Source organism: Heterocephalus glaber, unplaced genomic scaffold, assembly GCF_053883595.1.
Source record: "Heterocephalus glaber isolate CG9 unplaced genomic scaffold, H.glaber_assembly_v1.0 deba00001462, whole genome shotgun sequence".
Classification (NCBI taxonomy): domain Eukaryota; kingdom Metazoa; phylum Chordata; class Mammalia; order Rodentia; family Bathyergidae; genus Heterocephalus; species Heterocephalus glaber.
Window position 1 is genome coordinate 102445 of NW_028258309.1, and position 18084 is coordinate 120528.

The window sequence follows — 18084 nt, forward strand, 5'->3', positions numbered from 1 at the left end:
TCTGGCTGTTGCTTGTGTGCCTGTGCAGGTCTTTTACAGGTGGGCCTTTGGCTTGGCCTGTAGGTCCAAGCTGCTGGGACTGGGTTGAGGCCCTTGCTGGGACCTGCCCACAACCATGCCTCTCTGGTCTATGCAGGCTTCTCACTGGGATCTGTGCACACTTACCAGTGGTTTCAGAGTGAGTTCAACTTACTTTTAGATCACTGACCTCCTGCAGGCAGAGACCCTGCTGTATTAATCTTAAATCTACACACTAGACTGCTTCTGCTCTGGAACAGAAAAGATGCACTGTGTTTTGTTTGAATTAATGAAAAATAATGATTGAATTTAAGAATAGTAGGCTGAGGATTTAGCTCAGTGATTCCGGCGTCTGCCTCGCAAGTGCAAGGTCACAAGTTCGATCCCCGGCAACAACAACAAAAAAGAATAGTAAAGAGGCAAATTTTTAGTTGCTGTAATGTGCCGAGAGAATTAAAATAATGTTTTATTTAGGCAGAATAATTGTTATTTGAAATATCCATCTGTGTTTAAAATTAAGCTTTTAATAATTTGCTGCTTCTGTAATCTTTTAATTGTTCCTCACATAACAGCTCAAATAAAGAAATAACTATAGGAACGGAAAGCAACTTCCCATTGTAGTCACCTGGCGGGGGGCTGGCAACCTGCCTTGTGAGTGGGGCTGAATCCCTGATCTAAGAGAAGAGGAAACAAGAAGCAGCCCATGGTGCAGAGCTCCAAGTCCTACTTCATGTATGTGAAATGACTATAGTTATAAAATCACCAGTCTTTAGCCATATACAAACAGTAGTTTTGTATGTTAGCTGCTTCACTGTCCACTGCCAGCCTATGGAAGAAGAGCAGGGTTTCCAGAAGGATGTTCCTTCAGGAGGAAGCGGCACTAAAATCTTCATGAGTTAAGAGAGAAAACCATCCCAATAAATACTTTGGATATTTTAAAAAGAGGAATGTATCAATTAAAAATAATAAAACATTTTTAAAAGAAGCATTATGTACCCAAAGATAAAATGAAAGGTGTTATGACGAAGTAAAGACTGAGATTATAAAGGATTTCCTGAAAGACCTGTCATTTACTCCATCCTTTATAGTGATGCTACAGGACAAAGAGGAATGGATAAAAACATTGGTGAGCAACTCAATAAAGCATATGAAGCCTACTGACAGGCATGCATGGATAGAGATACTACAGTAAAAGAATTACAGCAAAAGACTGAGAACTATGAGCAGAGAATATGAGCAACAGGAACAGCTGTCACTTCAACAAATTATTATTGACAAGCTAAAATCACAGTTACTTCTTATGAATTCCAGTCGAGATAACAGTTACGACTGTGGTCCTCTGCTTGACAATGGTGAAACAAGGAAAAATAATCTGACTCTTGATCAGCCACATGATAAAGTGAAATCAGGAATACCAAAAGAAAAACAACCAAAGTTCAGAAGACAAGATGTTTCTTCCCCTAGAAAAGAAACTTCATCAAGGAGTCCTGGCATTCCTTTAATCCATGAAAGGGATAATTTAGAGAAGACTTTCTGGGGTCTGAAAGAAGAATTTCATAGAGTATGTATGCTAGCAAAAGCACAAAAAGACCACTTAAGCAAACTTAATATACGAGACACTGCAACTGAAACACAGTGCTCCATGCTTGTACAGTGTACAGATAAAACAGATAAACAAGAAGAGCTGTTTAAGCCTCAGGCTAAAGATGATATAAATAGAGTCACACCATGCATTACATCTGTCCCACCAAGAGGACTGGGTCGAGATGAGGAAGACACCTCTTTTGAATCACTTTCTAAATTCAATGTCAAGTTTCCACCTGTGGACAGTGACTCTACTTTCCTGCATAGCACCTCAGAGAGACCCGACATCCTTGGCCCTGCCACTTGTGAGGCAGTGTGCCTGGACAAATTCAATATGGAGCTCAGAGACAAATGAGGAAACAAATCAGAAGAAACTTTATTTGAAATTCAGGAACTTGATCCCATAGCTTCAGCTATACAAAATCTTAAAACAACTAACAAATCAAAACCCTCAGATCTTGTAAACAATTGTATCAGGACAACTCTGGATAGAGCTTTGTATTTGCCACCTGGAGACCATAATGTGTTATATGTAAATACATTCCCACTTCAGGACCCACCTGATGCACCTTTTCCCCCACTGGATTCCCCAGGAAAAGCTATCCAAGGACCACAGCAGCCACTTTGGAAGCCCATTCCTAGTCAAGACAGTGACTTAATGGCACTAAGTGGCACAGACTCAGAACTGCATATAACTCGAGTATGTGAATTCTGTCAAGCAGTTTTCCCACCATCCATTACGTCCAGGGGGGATTTCCCCTGGCCTCTTAATTCACACTTTAATGGGGAGACTTAAAACACACTGAAGAACAATCAAGTTCTGTGTCATGATTCAGGATTTGTAATACTATAAATACTTGATTGTAATCTAAATTGACGATCATTTATAGAAAATAGCCTCATGGTTATTTAAATTTTTTCTAAACCTATTTTGTAACTTTTACCTTTTAAAAGATCATTGTTTAAAAAACTGTAATACATTGTACTCTTGTTTACAGTATTATAATTCAAAATTATGTGTGTGACAGAGTTGTATAATCATGTTTGTTTGAAAATCTAAGCTTATTGCTTGGATTTCTAATGAGACCTAATGAATTTGATGATGTCAAATATTCATAGGGTTTCCGATCTTTTCATATTAAAAATTAGTTTATGCTATAGGTAATGTTCTTTATAAATGTATAATAGAGAATAGCAGATATCATAAACTTCTAAGTAAATACCAAATTGAAGACATTTGTTGCCCAGTGATAATTATTTAAACATTTTTGGATTTTTAAATAATATATGTGGTTTTAATTTTTACTATGTATATACCTACATGATGAAATGAATTAAATATTGAGTTACTTATATTGTGATCATTAGTGTTCTTTGTTCCTGAGGTAAATAAATTGAATTTGGAGGGGGAAAAAAAAAAGAAATAACTATAGCAAACACTTATGGAGGGCTTATCAGGTATGAAAATTATTGTGAGTCAGTAGACTAATAGAACCATTATTATTATCTCAGTTTCACATAAAAATTAGGATATGGATTATAAGGAGGACAGATAATTTGCATAAGGTCACATAACTAGTTTTCAGGATAACCAGGACAAATAAAAAGGTCTTGACACCAGGCCAGCCTGTTAAAAGAAAGGTAAGTATACATGATGCATATATTAAAGAGGATCCACACTTTGCAGCAACTGGTTAGAAAATTTCAAAAAGCAACTGAAATGCAACTGAAAGTTAAAGTACTGTTGCATCAAACAAGAATTTCAGCTTTTGAAGTATTCTTTTTTTTTTTTTTTTTTAATTTTCTTTTTTCTTTTTTTTTTTTTTGTACTGGGGATCGAACTCCAGTCCTTGTCATTGCACAGCAGGTGACGAAACCACTGAGCTAAATCCCCAGCCCTGAAGTATTCTTGTTTCTTTTTAAAAAATTAATTTTATTGGTACAACTTAAATATACATAATGATGACATTCATCAAACGGAATTTGTACCTGTATATGGAATATCTTGATTCTTCTTTTTCTCCCAATTCCTTTCCATCTGTTTACCCTCTCCTCCCCTCATTTACAAAAGTTTTGTTACCAGTTTTTCCTTCTTTTTTCAATTTTTTTCTTTTCCCTTCCTTCCCCCTTTCACAGTTCCCTTTTCCTTTTGAACAGTTCATTCCTATTTCATATTATCTATTATACATTTTGGTCCTTATTTACCCTTTCAGTTTCTCACACCAGAGAGACAATGCAATATTGACACATATGTGTCCAATTTATTTCACTTAAGAGTATAGCCTCAAATTGCATCCATTTAGCCATAAATGTGTCAAGTGTATCTTTTTATGGCAGAGTAGTATTCCACTGTATAAAAAACTACATCTTTTTATCCATCCATTGGTGGATTTAGATTTATGGGCATTTATGGGCATTTAGATTGTTTCCAAGATTTAGCTATTACATACTCTGTTGCTATAAACATGGGTGTGCATATATCATTGTGGTATGATGCTTTTCATTCTTTCAAGAAGATACCCAACAGGAGAATACCTGGGTCAAAGGGGACTTCTAATCCTAATTTTTTGAGGAATCTCCACATTGATTTCCACAATGGTTGTACCAGTCTGCACTTCCACCAACAGTGAAGGTTCCTTTTTCTCCACAGCCCCTCCAGTAGTTGTTTGTGGTTGATTTGTTGATAATAGCCATTCTTTCCGGAGTGAGGTGGAATCTCAGCATTGTTTTAATTTGCATCTCTCAGATGACCAGTGATGTTGAATATTTTTTCATTTATTTATTTGCCATTTCTACTTCTTCATCTGAGAAGTGTCTGTTCATTTCAGATGCCCATTTTTGGATTGGGTCTTTAAATTTGGGAGTTCTGATTTTTTCAATTCTTTTTATGTTCTAGATATTAGTCCTTTATCTGAGGAACTTGTGACTAAAATTGTTTCCCACTTGGTAGGTTGTCTCTTCATTCTGTTTTTGACTTCTTTTGCTATGCAAAACCTTTTTAATAGGATGAGATCCTAATTGTTGATCTTATGCAGTTTGGGTTTTGTTCATGAAGTTGTTGCCTATCCCTAAGTCCTCCAGAGTTCTACCTATTCTCTCTTCCAATAGATTCAGTATTTGTTTTAATATTTAGATCTTTGATCCATTTTGATTTTAGTTTAGCGCATGGTGAAAAACATAGATCTATTTTTAATCTTCAGCATATAGAAAGCCAGTTTTTCCAGCACCACTTATTAAAGAAGCTATCTTTCCTCCAATGAACATTTTTGGCCCTTTTGTCAAAGATAAGGTGACTTAATGTGTTTGTTGTTATTCCTGCCTCTTCTAGTCTGTTCCATTAATTCTCAGGGTTTTTTTTTTTTTTTACCACTACCATGCTGTTTTTATCACCGTAGCTCTGCTGTATAATTTCAAGTGAAGAATTGTGATGCTCCCTGCCTTGCCTTTGTTGCTCAGAATTGTTTTTGTTATTCTAGGTTTTCTCCTGGTTCCAAATGAATTTTAGGAATGTTTTCTCAAGTTCTGTGAGGTATGCTAATGGTATTTTGATTGGGATTGCTTTAAATCTGTATAACAATTTTGGGAGTATGATCATTTTCACTATGTTGGTCCTTCCTACTGAACAATAGTAAATATCTTTCCATCTTCTGATATCCTCTTCGATCTCCTTTTTCAGAATATTTTGATTTTTCTTGTTTCTTTATTCTTAACAAGTGTTTATTTCCCAGGCATTCTGACTAGAGCCCATTAAACAAACATATATACTGTTAGGGAGGAAAAATGTACATCATACTTGATCTGAGATTGAACTTAATAAAGATTATGCCATAAGCAAGTGTTCAATAAAGGCTTTTTATTTTTATTTTTCACTCACTCTTTCATTCATTTATTTTCATTGTGAATCTGCTAGGAGGCAGGCACTTGTATGGAAATAGTTGTGAACAAAACAAAGGGTCAGCTCCTCAGATCTTACCTTCTAGGGAGAGAAGAAAGCATAGACAAACCAAAAATGCATCAAACTTAGGCAAATATGAGTGGAGTATAGTGAACAAAATATATTCTCTCCTCTCTTTTTCTTTTCTCTTTTTTTTGTTTTTTTCATTCCCCCCCACCTCTCTCTCTCCCCTCTCTGTCATCAGAAAGAGATAAAACACATGGTCTCAACATTGAGAGATGGTGATATCTCCAGTGTGATATACACACAAACCACATCCAGTCAAAGAGATATCAGGGACCCACAGATGGCCTTTTGAGTCATAATAAGGATATTTCCATTTACTTTTCCTTCAAATTACTTTGGAGGCTGATGCCTTATCTATTAAGCCACTGGGTCACCACACTTTTCCTCCAAATTAGAAGAGAAACAATCAAAGATTTTTTTTTTTATACCAGGGATCGAGCTCGGGTCCTTGTACTTGGGAGGCAGCAGCGGAAGTATTGAGCTAAATCCCCGGCCCAATCAAAGATTTTTGAGACATAATAAGGTCAGGCTTATACCTAAAGAGAAACACTCTGGCCACTTTATGGGAAATTAATTAAGGCAGTCAAGTATGGAAGCAATTACACTTGTTAAGAGTATGATGTAAAATGTAATAATGCAGGAAATGTTGAGAGCTTATATCACAATGGCAATGAGTCAGTGTAGAAGATGACAACACATTATAACTATAGCTGGAGGTGCATCTGTCAAAGGCCAGACCTTAAGATAAAGATGAAATGAGCAGCTCTACATGTTTCCCTGAGGGATAAGCAATAAATTAAAGATTATACCTCCTCATCCATCCCTTCCTAAAAAGGTCTTTGTTCTTTTCATGTACACTTGCTACATGACCTTCTTCCTCATTGGATCAATATTACCTAAGAGGCTATACTTGTAAATAAACCTTTCCTCCTTTAATTTTGAGTGTCAGGTATTTTGTCCCAGCAATGAGAAAAGTAACTAAGACATCATTTTTTTCCCATAACTCATTTTTGTAATTTCTTCCTCTCAAATGATCACAAAATTTAAATGATTCTGCCTCTCAACTCTCACTAGCATTTATTTGTTTCCATTCACATTGGTTTTACCATAATTCAATCCTTTATATATATATATATATACATATATTTTTCTGTGCTTTTCTTTTCTTTTTAAGATAATAATGGCTTCCCATGATAAGAGATTTATTTTAAAAAGACAAGTAATTCAAAAAATACTGACCATATTCTCATTATTTGAGATTGTCTAGCTAAATTTCTTGGTATAGATACTATGAATGATTTTATTACATATATGTTAAATAATTTTCTCTGTAGGTCTCTCTTTTTATATATATAATTATATAATATAACTTTGTCTTGTAATGCTGCTTGCCTTAAAAATTATATTGTAGGGGCCGAGGATTTAGCTCAGTGGTTCCACCACCTGCCTCGCAAGCAGAAGGACCCAAGTTCGATCCCCAGTAACAGAAAAAAATTATATTGTGAATTCCTATCTACATCATAATGTTTGACAAAACTGTGTTTAACATGAGCTGCAATGTTGTTCTATGTATAGTGTTTTTACCTAAAACATACTTTTGAAGTTGTACAGTATAGGCATGTACTGTTCAGAGCTCGGACTGTAGGGAATAAAATTTGCCAAAGGCCCCAGCTGTTAGGTTCTCAGATTGATTCATTAGTTTGTTGAAAGTTCACACTTACTGTGGGTCCCTTTCAAAGAAAGGTACTTAATTAGGTACCTTAGATACAGTCAAGTCACTTCATCAGGCCCATTTCTAGGAGATTTGAGATTCCTCTGACTACTGACTTTGGCTGGAGATTTCATTGAAAGACTTACACAATTTTCCATAGAACTATGCACAACTTTTCATTCTCCCTTCCCTGGGCACCAGCTTTCCATGAAATATAAAGGCTTTCTTTGCTTTTTTAAATTTTTTTTTATTTTTCCTTTAGCTCCTTTCCCATTTTCTCTGAGGCCTTTCAATTTCCCCTAATTTCTTGTACACTTAATCTCAACTTGGCATCTGTGTCTCAAAGCTCCCTAACCAACCATACATATTTGGGTTATTTTCAGATTATAATTCTATGCAATCAGATTAAGATGCTTCTGATTGCTCAGCTTTTAGCACAGCAGTCTTCTGTTGGAAGCCCTTGAAGACCTTGCCTTTGCCTATTATATTAAGCCCGGACTTCTGTCCTACATACTATGCTCCCAGTCCATCTTTCCAACCACTCAGAGCTCTAGTCTAGCCCAATGCCTGTTCACTAAATATTCTTTTCCTCACTTCACATCTGCCCTCTCTAAAGGGAACATCTGTCCCTAAAGGTGATAGAAAGGAGTTTTATTCAGTAATTTTTACTCTTTTGAGTATGCCAAGAGGGAGACTATGTAGCCCACTGGAAAGTATATGTAGTCTGGAACCAAACAGACCTGCTTTGTCATATTACCCTCATATTTTAAAGGCAAAAACTATCTATGATTGCATATATTTGGGAAACATTGAGCTAAACAAAAATAATTTAAGCTTTTTATTTATTTTTAATCCCAACACTTCTCAGAGCCCTTAAAATAGTAATACATACTGACTCTCCAATACCATCACTGATACCTGGTAAAACTTATCCCCAATTTATTTGATTATGAAGTCTTTAAAAATTAGATGATTGCCAGACATGGCTATTTCATTGAACACACTGAGAAAAGGTAAAGGTTGCCATAGAATTTTACAAGTAAATTTTTACAGTACTTTGTCTCACAGTTATTTGTCTTTTTTTTAATAGATAGCATACATGCTTTCTCACTTTAGCCTTTTGGATATTGAAGATAGCAGGCACTGGTTAACTAAAAGTCATGGAATTTTAGAGTGTGTTCATAGGTATAATATGTGGTAATTGGTATTATTTGGTAATATATGAGCACTTTTTTTTTGTACTTTTTTTTCATTACTATAGTATCTTGAGCTATCTTTCAGCCCGGGAAAAGATTAGTAGCTCGATGCTGGCAGAAAGCCGTTGTTAACATGGGCTTGTGAGACCTAACTAACTCCATTTTAAAGTTTGACTCCATCTTAAATATAAGACAGTAAAATGGCCTTGACATAAATTCCACTTCACTGAAGTCAACTATTCCCCTAGTCTCCTTTGTGCCCATAAACTAATGATAAAATGTCCTTGCTGTGGGACAACAGATAAAAAAAGACACAGCTCCTAACTCAATCCTCTGTCTGCACAGAAAACAGATGCTCCCGAGCCCATTATCGATAGAACATTCTGTCAATGTGCTGATTGTTCCTTTTTCCCATAAACTCTACATGTAGCCACCCCTCAAGCCCCCCCGATGTACACCCCATGCTTGCTAAATATCAACCAATCATGTAACTGCTAAATGGAACATCCCCAAACCTTGCTGTAGCCACAATAAAAACCCTGCTGATTTAGAATTCGGGGCTCTCAATCCTGATCCGCTGTGTCGGTGACGATTGAGTGCCCCTGCTCGAGCTTAAATAAACGACCCTCGTGTGTTTACATCGGAATCGGCTCCTTGATGGTCTTTGGGGACTTTGCGATCTGGGCACAACAGGCTCAGTATGTTTTCTCTAAATATTACTTTACTGGAGGAAGAACATAACAGGAGAAAAGCGTAAAGATGGAAGGTTTTAAGGGGAAGAAACAGGAGACACTTGACTCCAGGTCTCAGGCCCCTCTGAGCTGTGGGAAAGGCAGCCTGTGGCTTACTTCTGCTTGTTTTCATTTCCAAGGGTATGTTTGTCGAAAAGGTACTCGGCTAGGCCAGAATCCGGGGCTCCCATGGTAACTAAATTGTGCACGTGGTCGCCTAGTTCTTTGATAGACTTCACCTGCTCATGAAGGAAATGGGTTTCCAGAAAGTCACACAAATGGGGGTCATCTCTGCCCGAAGCCAGAGCATGCAATTCTAGTAAGGACTGGTTCACATTCTTTTCCAAGACCAGGGCACACTTCATGGCATGCAGCCCGCTTTCCCAGTCGTCCTGGCCAGGTTTCTTGATGTCCTGTAGGCAGATCCGGCCGCCTCGCTGGTTCTGTAGCCACATCAGCTTCTCTGCGTGCTCTCTCTCCTCCAGGGACTGGCGAAGGAAATACCTGGAGAAATTGTTCAAGGCCACGTCATCCCGGGAAAAGTAGTAGGCCATGGATAAGTATACGTAGGACGAGTACAGTTCCAGGTTGATCTGGCAGTTTATCGCAGCCTCGGCGTCGGGGTGAAAGTTCTGGCGCACCCGAGGAGGCCTGGCAGAGTCTCCCGAGGAGGCCGCGGTGGCTAGCAGTCTTCTGGGGGTGACGGCCAGGAGCCCTGGGCTGCAACCGGCGGCCCGCGCTGAGGGAGTGAAGCTGCGCGCTCTGCTCAGGGACGCCAGGGTAGGGCTGAGGTGCCTGCAGAGGAGCCAGAGACCGGACAGCATGGCTCCTCCTTCTCAGAAGAGGGGAAACTGAGGCCAGGTGGGCTCAGCCCCAGCCCGTGGTCTGGTAGCAGGGGCATCGAGTGTGAATCAGACTGCCGTCCTAGGTGACAGCTACTGCGTCACACGGCCTTTCCCGTCACCCGCAGAATTCCATGCTAGAACGCCGGGAGGACACTGGGCCACACAGTCCATTCAGCTCAGCGTGTGCCGCACCTTCCACCCAAGATTCCTGTCTTTGAAGTTTGTAATTTGTTACTTGACCTGTTAAAAATGCTGTAGCCGCTGTGATTTGAGAAAGAGAAGCTGCTCTTGTTCTTCCTTGCTGATCTTTTCCTGTGCAAGGACTTCAAGGGGTGGAGGAGGAAAGGCACAAAAAGTCAATTCATCTGGGGGAGGGGGGCGGCGGCAAAGCTCCTGTTTATAAATTGACTTCCTGGTTATTTTAAGTAATGAAATAGTTGCCAGTATAGATAGTAGACAACTTTTCAAATGCCTATAAACAAGATAGTTCTTTCTTTGAAGACAAATTTTAATATATAGAATTTATCTTCATTTTAAAGAAATCAGATACTATAGGAAATACAAAGAATGTACAAAGAGGCTGTAAACTTGATTTTACTTTTCATTAATGTGATATATATTTTTAAAGAACTTTTTAGAATTAGATTCTAAAGAACATTTAGTCTTAGAAGAATATTTAAAACTGTTGCAGAATATTAAGAAAATGAGGATATTTTCAGAAGAAAATTTAAAATATCTTAATTCTTTCTCTGCCCATAAATAACTATTGTTAAAATGTTGATGATAAGTCTCATAGATAAAAAGATGATGAAAAACATATATCACAGACACGTAAGAGCCCATACATGAATTTTAATAGTTTTACAGGGGCATCCCTGACATAATAAACTGTAGATACTGCAGTTTGATACGGCATGACATTTGCTTACATCTGTGAAACCATTACCAAAATTAGGATAATGCACATACTCATCACTCCTTGAAGTTTTCTCATGCCCTTTTTTATTTGCATCATCTTTGCTCTTTTTTATTTTTATTTTTTACTTTTACTAGTACATATTTGCACTACAAAATGACCGCATTTACTATAAGGAATTGATATATGTACATAGCACAGTTCAATTTTTTTTTCTCCTTCCCTCCACCCCTTTTATTTTTCCAGCATTTATTTATAAGACTTTATAAAGTTAATTATCATATACACATATTAAAAATCAGACTAACAGGCCAATTAATATATACAACATGCAAGAGATTTGTACTAAATCATGGCACACATTTAGATACATTGTCTCTGCTGGATTACAATACTTCCCCCCCACCCCTTTTTTCTATGCTCTTTTGTACTTTGTAATCCCTTTCTTTCTCCCTCTGCCTGCCCCATCCCATCCCAGACGACCACAGATCTGTTTTTCCTCACTATATAGATTTCTAGCATTCTATATACTATACGCAGGTAAGATAGTATGTACTTTTTCAATGTATGATTTCTTTCACCCAGAATAATTATTTTGTGATCCATCCCTGTAGGGAACAGGGGAAGGGGACTTTACCAGAACCTCTGCAGTTAGTCCTGGTCTCCTGCGAGCCACGGCAGCACACGGCAAATTACAGGAAAGGTAGAAAAATGAGACTGAGAAGAAGCTGAGCTTTGGTTCTGATCAGTGCTGCTCTGGGCAGCAAAGACAAAAGCCCCCAGTTTACCACACCTTTTATTCAGTACCTCGTGACAAATGACTTGCAGAGAATTCAGTACATCGGGAGAAACAAATGTAACAAATGACTTGCAGAGAGTTCAATAGTTCACATTGGGATAAATAAGGTGTAACAAAAGGCTTGCAGAGAGTTCAGTACGTCTCGGGTAAACAAGATGTTAACAGTCCAAGAACACCGAGGAACTGAGCAGATGTTTGTTCTCCCAGGATGTTTCTTGTCCTGGAGAATCACAGCATCACTGGATCACTGAAGTCTCAGTTGTGACCGGAGGCCAAACTGGAGTTATTCTGTAGCTGGGCTGTAGGCAAGAGAACTAGGCCTACTCAAATGATTTTTCCCTAGAATTATGTAGCATTGCTCCCTATTGCAACTTGTATTGATTACTTCCATTTACTGTTCAGTATTATAACATTATTAGTTTTGACACAGTGTGTTGATCATTTCACATGTTGATGGACATTTTGATTGCTTATTGCTTTGAATATTAAAACAAAACTGTGACAGATATTCCTGGGCAAGTCTTTGTGTGGTTGTCTGTGTTTCTCTTGGGTAACATCTTGTAATGAAGTGGCTGGGTCACATTATAAATGAATGTTTACATTTTTATGAAACTTACAAATTGTTTTTCTAAGGTACTTGTACCATTTTACATTCCCAATCAACAGTGTGTGTGAGAATCCAAGTTTCTTCATGTCCTTGCTAACGCTTGGTAATGTCAGTCATTTAATTGTAAGTTTAAAATGTTTGACTTTTAGTTATTCTGATAGGTAAGTACTGGTATTTCATTGTGTTTTTAGTTTGTATTCCCATAATAATGAAATGATACTGAATATATTTTTATGTGCCTCTTTGCTACCCATATACCTTTGAAATGTATGTTTAAATCTTTTGTCCATTTATATATTGGGACACATTTTCTTATGGTTACTAGAGTTTTATGGTTAATATCTGTCTTTGATATTAGTACTACTTGTAGTTGGGTCTTCATTATGTTATCTTTATATTATTTCATCTATATTACTTTCATTTATTTACTTCTGCAAGTCTGATTACCTTTCTACGTCAGTTTCCTCAGTTATAAATTTAGGATACTACTTATCACCCATAGGTGGTTGACAAAACTAAATAGAAGAATGTATGCAACAGCCCTTATTATAGTACTTCACACAGAGTAAGCATTCAGAATATCCTTTAACAGATTGTATTGCATAATTTCTGTTCAGTCTTCAAAATTAGTCATTTTATATTACCCAGTAAGCAAATACTACTACTATTGAATATGAGAAGAACTGTACAGCTTACAAAAACACATATGTTATATTTTCATCATGTATAGATAGTGAGGTAAAATTATTTTTATGTTGGAATGTCAAATTTGTACTTTTGTTGTAACCTGCTGGCTCTTTAAGAAGCTTCTTAATGTGCGCCATGTATAAAATTGGATACTTAAGGTCTACTTTCACTTAAACTCTGCCAGTAGAACATGATTTATAGTCACGAAGCAATTTCCTACTTTCACTTTTCTACACTTATTTTACTTTAATTTCCCCCAAACTTTTGCTATTCCTAAAATGTAGTTCCCTAATAAGAGGTTATGAAAATGACTGTTTACAGTGGTATTAAATGTTCACTGTTAGTGTTTCAGGAAAATTGATAATCTCCATATAAATGTTTATCTGCAAAGTAATAAAATGCATATGTAGAAAGCAAATGCAATACATGAAATGTGATGCAAAACAGTGCCCTAAAATATAAAACATATTTAGATGTTAATTTGTCAAAAATGTCTCTTCTTCCCATTACAAATTTTGTCATATAATTTACTAGACTTTGAGAATGTGAAGATATGGTAGGTGTTATATTTATCTTATGGGCATTTTGATCTCTAATATTCACAGTAAAATTAACGATGCTAATGAGAAGAGAGTGGATTTGAAGGGGCCAGGGTTTTAAGTCTTCTTTTATTGCTGAATAATTTTACAATGTATATTCTTTTGCTTGCTTGAGAGATTTTATGATATAAGAAAATTCTAAAAGCTGTATGTGTTGACCTTTATGCGAGGAATAAGTCTTCTAAGTGCTAGAACTTTGCAAGGATGGTGTGGTTCATTATTGCTATAGTTATACAGCAGAGGTTTGTTTTGGCTCATGATTGGACCTAGATAAATGATGATGATTGATGACTGTAAGTATATTCTGTTTTCTGCATCTTATTTCTTTTTCAGTATTGGCTCACAAGTAAATATATTTTGAAAATATTTTTCTTTGCTTTAGTGTCTAATATAGGTTGTAATTAAATCTTTTTGATAATGATTAATTATTTACAATGATTTTAACACTTTAAAACAAGATGTAATGATTTAACATTTAAGTGTAAGCTTCAAACCTTCTCCAGTGATTATAATGAAAAACGGTGATAGTCACTGAGTACTGGTGTGTGTTAAATTTTATACAAAGCTAGATAAAAACAATATTTCATTGAATCTTCACAAAGGCACTTTGTAGTAGGAAACAAGGTATTGATTTTTTACTCTTCACAAATGAATGAGAATATACTTACATTTACCTCAAGTTTTATAGTTTTATACAGTATAAATGGATCCAGGAAAGCATTTCTAATAACTTTGCTTTCAGTCAAAGTAAGGGGAGTATTTTACATATTGGATAGCATGACAATGCTATCTTTTTTGTTATTGTTTTTATTGTTTTACTTTTTTGAGACAGGGTCTTGCTTTGTAGTTCAGGCAGTCTCTAAACTCACTATGTTTCCCTGGCTGGCCTCGAACTCATGGCAATCCTCCTGCAAATGTACACCACCATGCCTGGCCATTGTTATTCACAGTTTAAGGTCCTTATCCAGAGAACATTCATAACCTAATCCAGAAAATACATGGCTAGAACAAGGATGTCATAAACTATTATGTAGTGATATTCTACTTCTCTTGCTTCTCTAGAAGATAATGTATTTCCTTGAGACAAAAACCAATCACAAAGATTGCTGAAATCTCATCGTGTAGTTTATAATTGACCATAATTTTTGACTTTGAAACTCCTCTGGACTATTCTCCCTATTTCCTAGACTCCTCCTTGAAGTCTCCTAGACTTAATTGTCTCATTATAACTATTTGGACTAAAGGGATGGGGCCTGAGAATTCGATTTCTAATAGGTACTCAGGCGATGCTAATGCTGCCTTCTGAGGGCTACACTTTACAACTGTATGCGTTCACTGATTATCACTTCTCAAGTGGCTTTTTTGTCATTATAAACTATTGGTCTCCATATAACTTGAAAAAAAAAATTTCTGAAGACCCAAACCTGTCATTAAATGAATATAACTTCTAAAAGTAATCTGCGATGAGTTCATTTTTTTATCTGTGGAACTTTTTTTTGAATCATCGAAAAAGAAACTCTGGGTTCAATAGTATCTAGTGTACATGAAAACACTGCCTTTAGCATTCAACATTTTCTAAAATTACTTTTAAAATATTCATTTAGTGTAAGAATATTCACTGAATGCCTACTGTTTGTCAGCTTCCAGGGATAGATACTTCAGGTTTATGACACAGATAACAGAGTTTACATGTACATGTCTATGATATTGGATCAGACATAGCTATATTGATTTTACAACTAGTTGAAAGTACAGCAGAGTCTACGGCCATACCACTCTGAACGTGCCCGATCTCCTCTGAAAGTATGGCATGCACAATTTGAGGGTTGTGATTAAAATATGCCCTTTGTACTTTTTGTACTTTTTTTTCAGTACTGGGGACTGAACCCAGGGCTTTCACATTGGATTACATCCCTAGCCTCTTTTTGGTAAATTGCTAAATTGCCCAGGGAGGGCTTGAACTTGCACTCTTCCTCCTGTGGCCTCCCAGAGTCCTGGGATTACAGGCATACACCATGATGCTCAGCTCCCTTTGTACTTCTTGCTATTAGAATTCATTCGTTCTTTAAAATACAATGCCAGCACTGAGTTTTAATATTTGAGGAAATAATTTTAACAAATATCATTCTCATTTTGAAAACTGATTATCAGATAGAGCTGGTTAATTTTTTTATAGAGGTAGTTGTACTTTTTTGCCTCTTTTCAGAGCAGTTCATTTGGAAGAGCTAATTTTTCTGATACATTGTCAGATATATTGCCCTTCTATAACAGCATCTGATTAGCTCTTCAAACATATTAAAATTTCAACTGTTCTAAACACTGCTTCCATATTATTTTCCTATAATAATCTATGAGGTAGGTGTTACTGATAAATTTATTTTATAGATTAGGAAGCAGGCTCAGAGAGATGAAATAATTGTACCAAATTACATAGAGCTATGGCTTGTGTTTAGAAGTCCCTCATAAGCCTCATTCAGTCATAGTGGGGCTTTTTTCAGATGTCTTTGTTGCAAAGAACTGCTTTTCTCCTCTTCTATGCCCCTCTGCCATGTGCCACTCTGCCTTGGAGCCGGCCAACTATGGACTGAAATCTCTACAAACTGTAAGTCAAATAAACCTTTTCTCCCTTAACTTGTGGGTGTCAGGTATTTTGTTTCAGCAACAAGAAAAGTAACACAGAATTTGGTACCAGAAGTGGTGTGTGTTTCTCTGGCTATACCTGACCATGTGGTTCAGGAGCCTTTGAGACTGGCTTGTGGGAAGAGTTTGAAAGGTTCAGAGATGCTGGCTGAAAAAGTAGAGCTGGAATGCCTTAGGCTGTACTTAATGGGAGATTCTGGTCAGAGCTCAGAAGACCGGAAGGCTGGAGAGGAAGAGGCTTCTGGGCCGCTGTCCGTCCCATCTATCCCAGCCCAGAGGAAGGGGCTTCTGAACAGTTGTCCCACTGCTCCTGGCCCAGAGGAAGGGGCTTCTGGGCCACTGTCCATCCCGCCATTCCTGGCCCAGAGGAAGGGGCTTTTGAGACACCATCCCACCACTCCTGGCTTAGAGGAAGGGGCTTCTGGGCCACTGTCCATCCCACCCAGCCCAGCCCAGAGGAAGTGTGAGACCTAACTAATTCCATTTTAAAATTTGACTCCATCTTGGAATAAGACAGTAAAGTGGCCTTGACATAAATTCCACTTCACTGAAGTCAACTATTCCCCTAGTCTCCTTTGTGCCCATAAAACAATGATAAAATGTCCTTGCTGTGGGACAACAGATAAAAAAAGGACACAGCTCCTAACTCAATCCTCTGTCTGCCCAGAAAACAGACACTCCCGGGCCCATTATCTATAGAACACTCTGTCAACGTGCTGATTGTTCCTTTTTCCCATAAACTCTACATGTAGCCACCCCTCAAGCCCCCCCGATGTACACCCCATGCTTGCTAAATATCAACCAATCATGTAACTGCTAAATGGAACATCCCCAAACCTTGCTGTAGCCACAATAAAAACCCTGCTGATTTGAAATTCGGGGCTCTCAATCCTGATCTGCTGTGTCGGTGACGGTTGAGTGCCCCTGCTCGAGCTTGAATAAATGACCCTCATGTGTTTACATCGGAATCGGCTCCTTGGTGGTCCTTGGGGACTTCGCGATCTGGGCACAACAGAAGGGGCTTCTGAGCCACTGTCCCACCACCCTTGGAACAGAGGAAGGGGCTTCTGAGCTGCTGTCCCACCTCTCTCAGCTCAGAGGAAGTGAGCCACGAGGGTGCCAACAGCACCCCCACCCCCACCCCGGGTCAAAATGAGAAGATATGTAAATAAGTCTCAAAACCAGACTTCCAGATCACCTACAGCAACCCCAAAGGGAAATGAGATGGAACACTTGGATACTCAACCACCTGGACCCCCTGAACTGGCAACGAAAGAGGATCTGGAAAAAATGAAATCAGAAATAATTTCTCAGATAACAGCAGAGATAGTGCTCATAGTACAAGACATGATTAATAAATCTAGAGAGGAGTTGAGGAATATGATGGAAACCCAACGTAGGAAACAAAGACCAGAACGCTGATTGAAATCCTGCTAGTAAAAACCAAGTTCAGGAGGTTTCTGCTGGGAAGAAGGACTTCATTGGCTGTTGGATACCAGACAATGTGTGTTATGTCTTGGCAGAAAGTTTGTCTGCATCTTGTTTGTTTCCAGAGACTTTGCCTGAGCAAAGTAGCAGACTAATCAGGCAGAAGAAATTTCAAGGAAGTCTAATGTTGAGGCGGTATTATGGCTACTGTTGGGAGTTTTTAGACAGATTTATGTTGAGAGTCAAGAGCAAAAAGCCCAGCAGAATTATTTAAAACATAGTGAGTTAGGCCAGAAAGGAAGCTTCAGTAAAGTTTCAGCCTGCAAAGATAGAGCAGAGGATCTTGAATTGAGTTTATGTTC

The 18084-nt window shown here is 37.7% G+C and overlaps 1 protein-coding gene and 1 pseudogene across 1 annotated transcript; one reads left to right on the forward strand and one right to left on the reverse strand.

Moving 5' to 3' along the window:
* The first annotated feature begins 990 nt into the window (after positions 1-990).
* LOC101705916 (TRAF family member-associated NF-kappa-B activator pseudogene) lies at positions 991-2604 on the forward strand (annotated as a pseudogene).
* A 4306-nt stretch (positions 2605-6910) lies between these two features.
* LOC101706262 (ferritin heavy chain-like) lies at positions 6911-10619 on the reverse strand. The gene has a single exon (XM_004870945.3). The coding sequence runs from the start codon at positions 10023-10025 to the stop codon at positions 9315-9317; it is 711 nt and encodes a 236-aa protein (XP_004871002.1). The 5' UTR covers positions 10026-10619; the 3' UTR covers positions 6911-9314.
* Positions 10620-18084: the final 7465 nt, after the last annotated feature.

Excerpts from the sequence above, each read along its gene's own strand:
- LOC101706262 (XM_004870945.3), bottom strand. The coding sequence starts at position 10,025 with ATGCTGTCCGGTCTCTGGCTCCTCTGCAGGCACCTCAGCCCTACCCTG.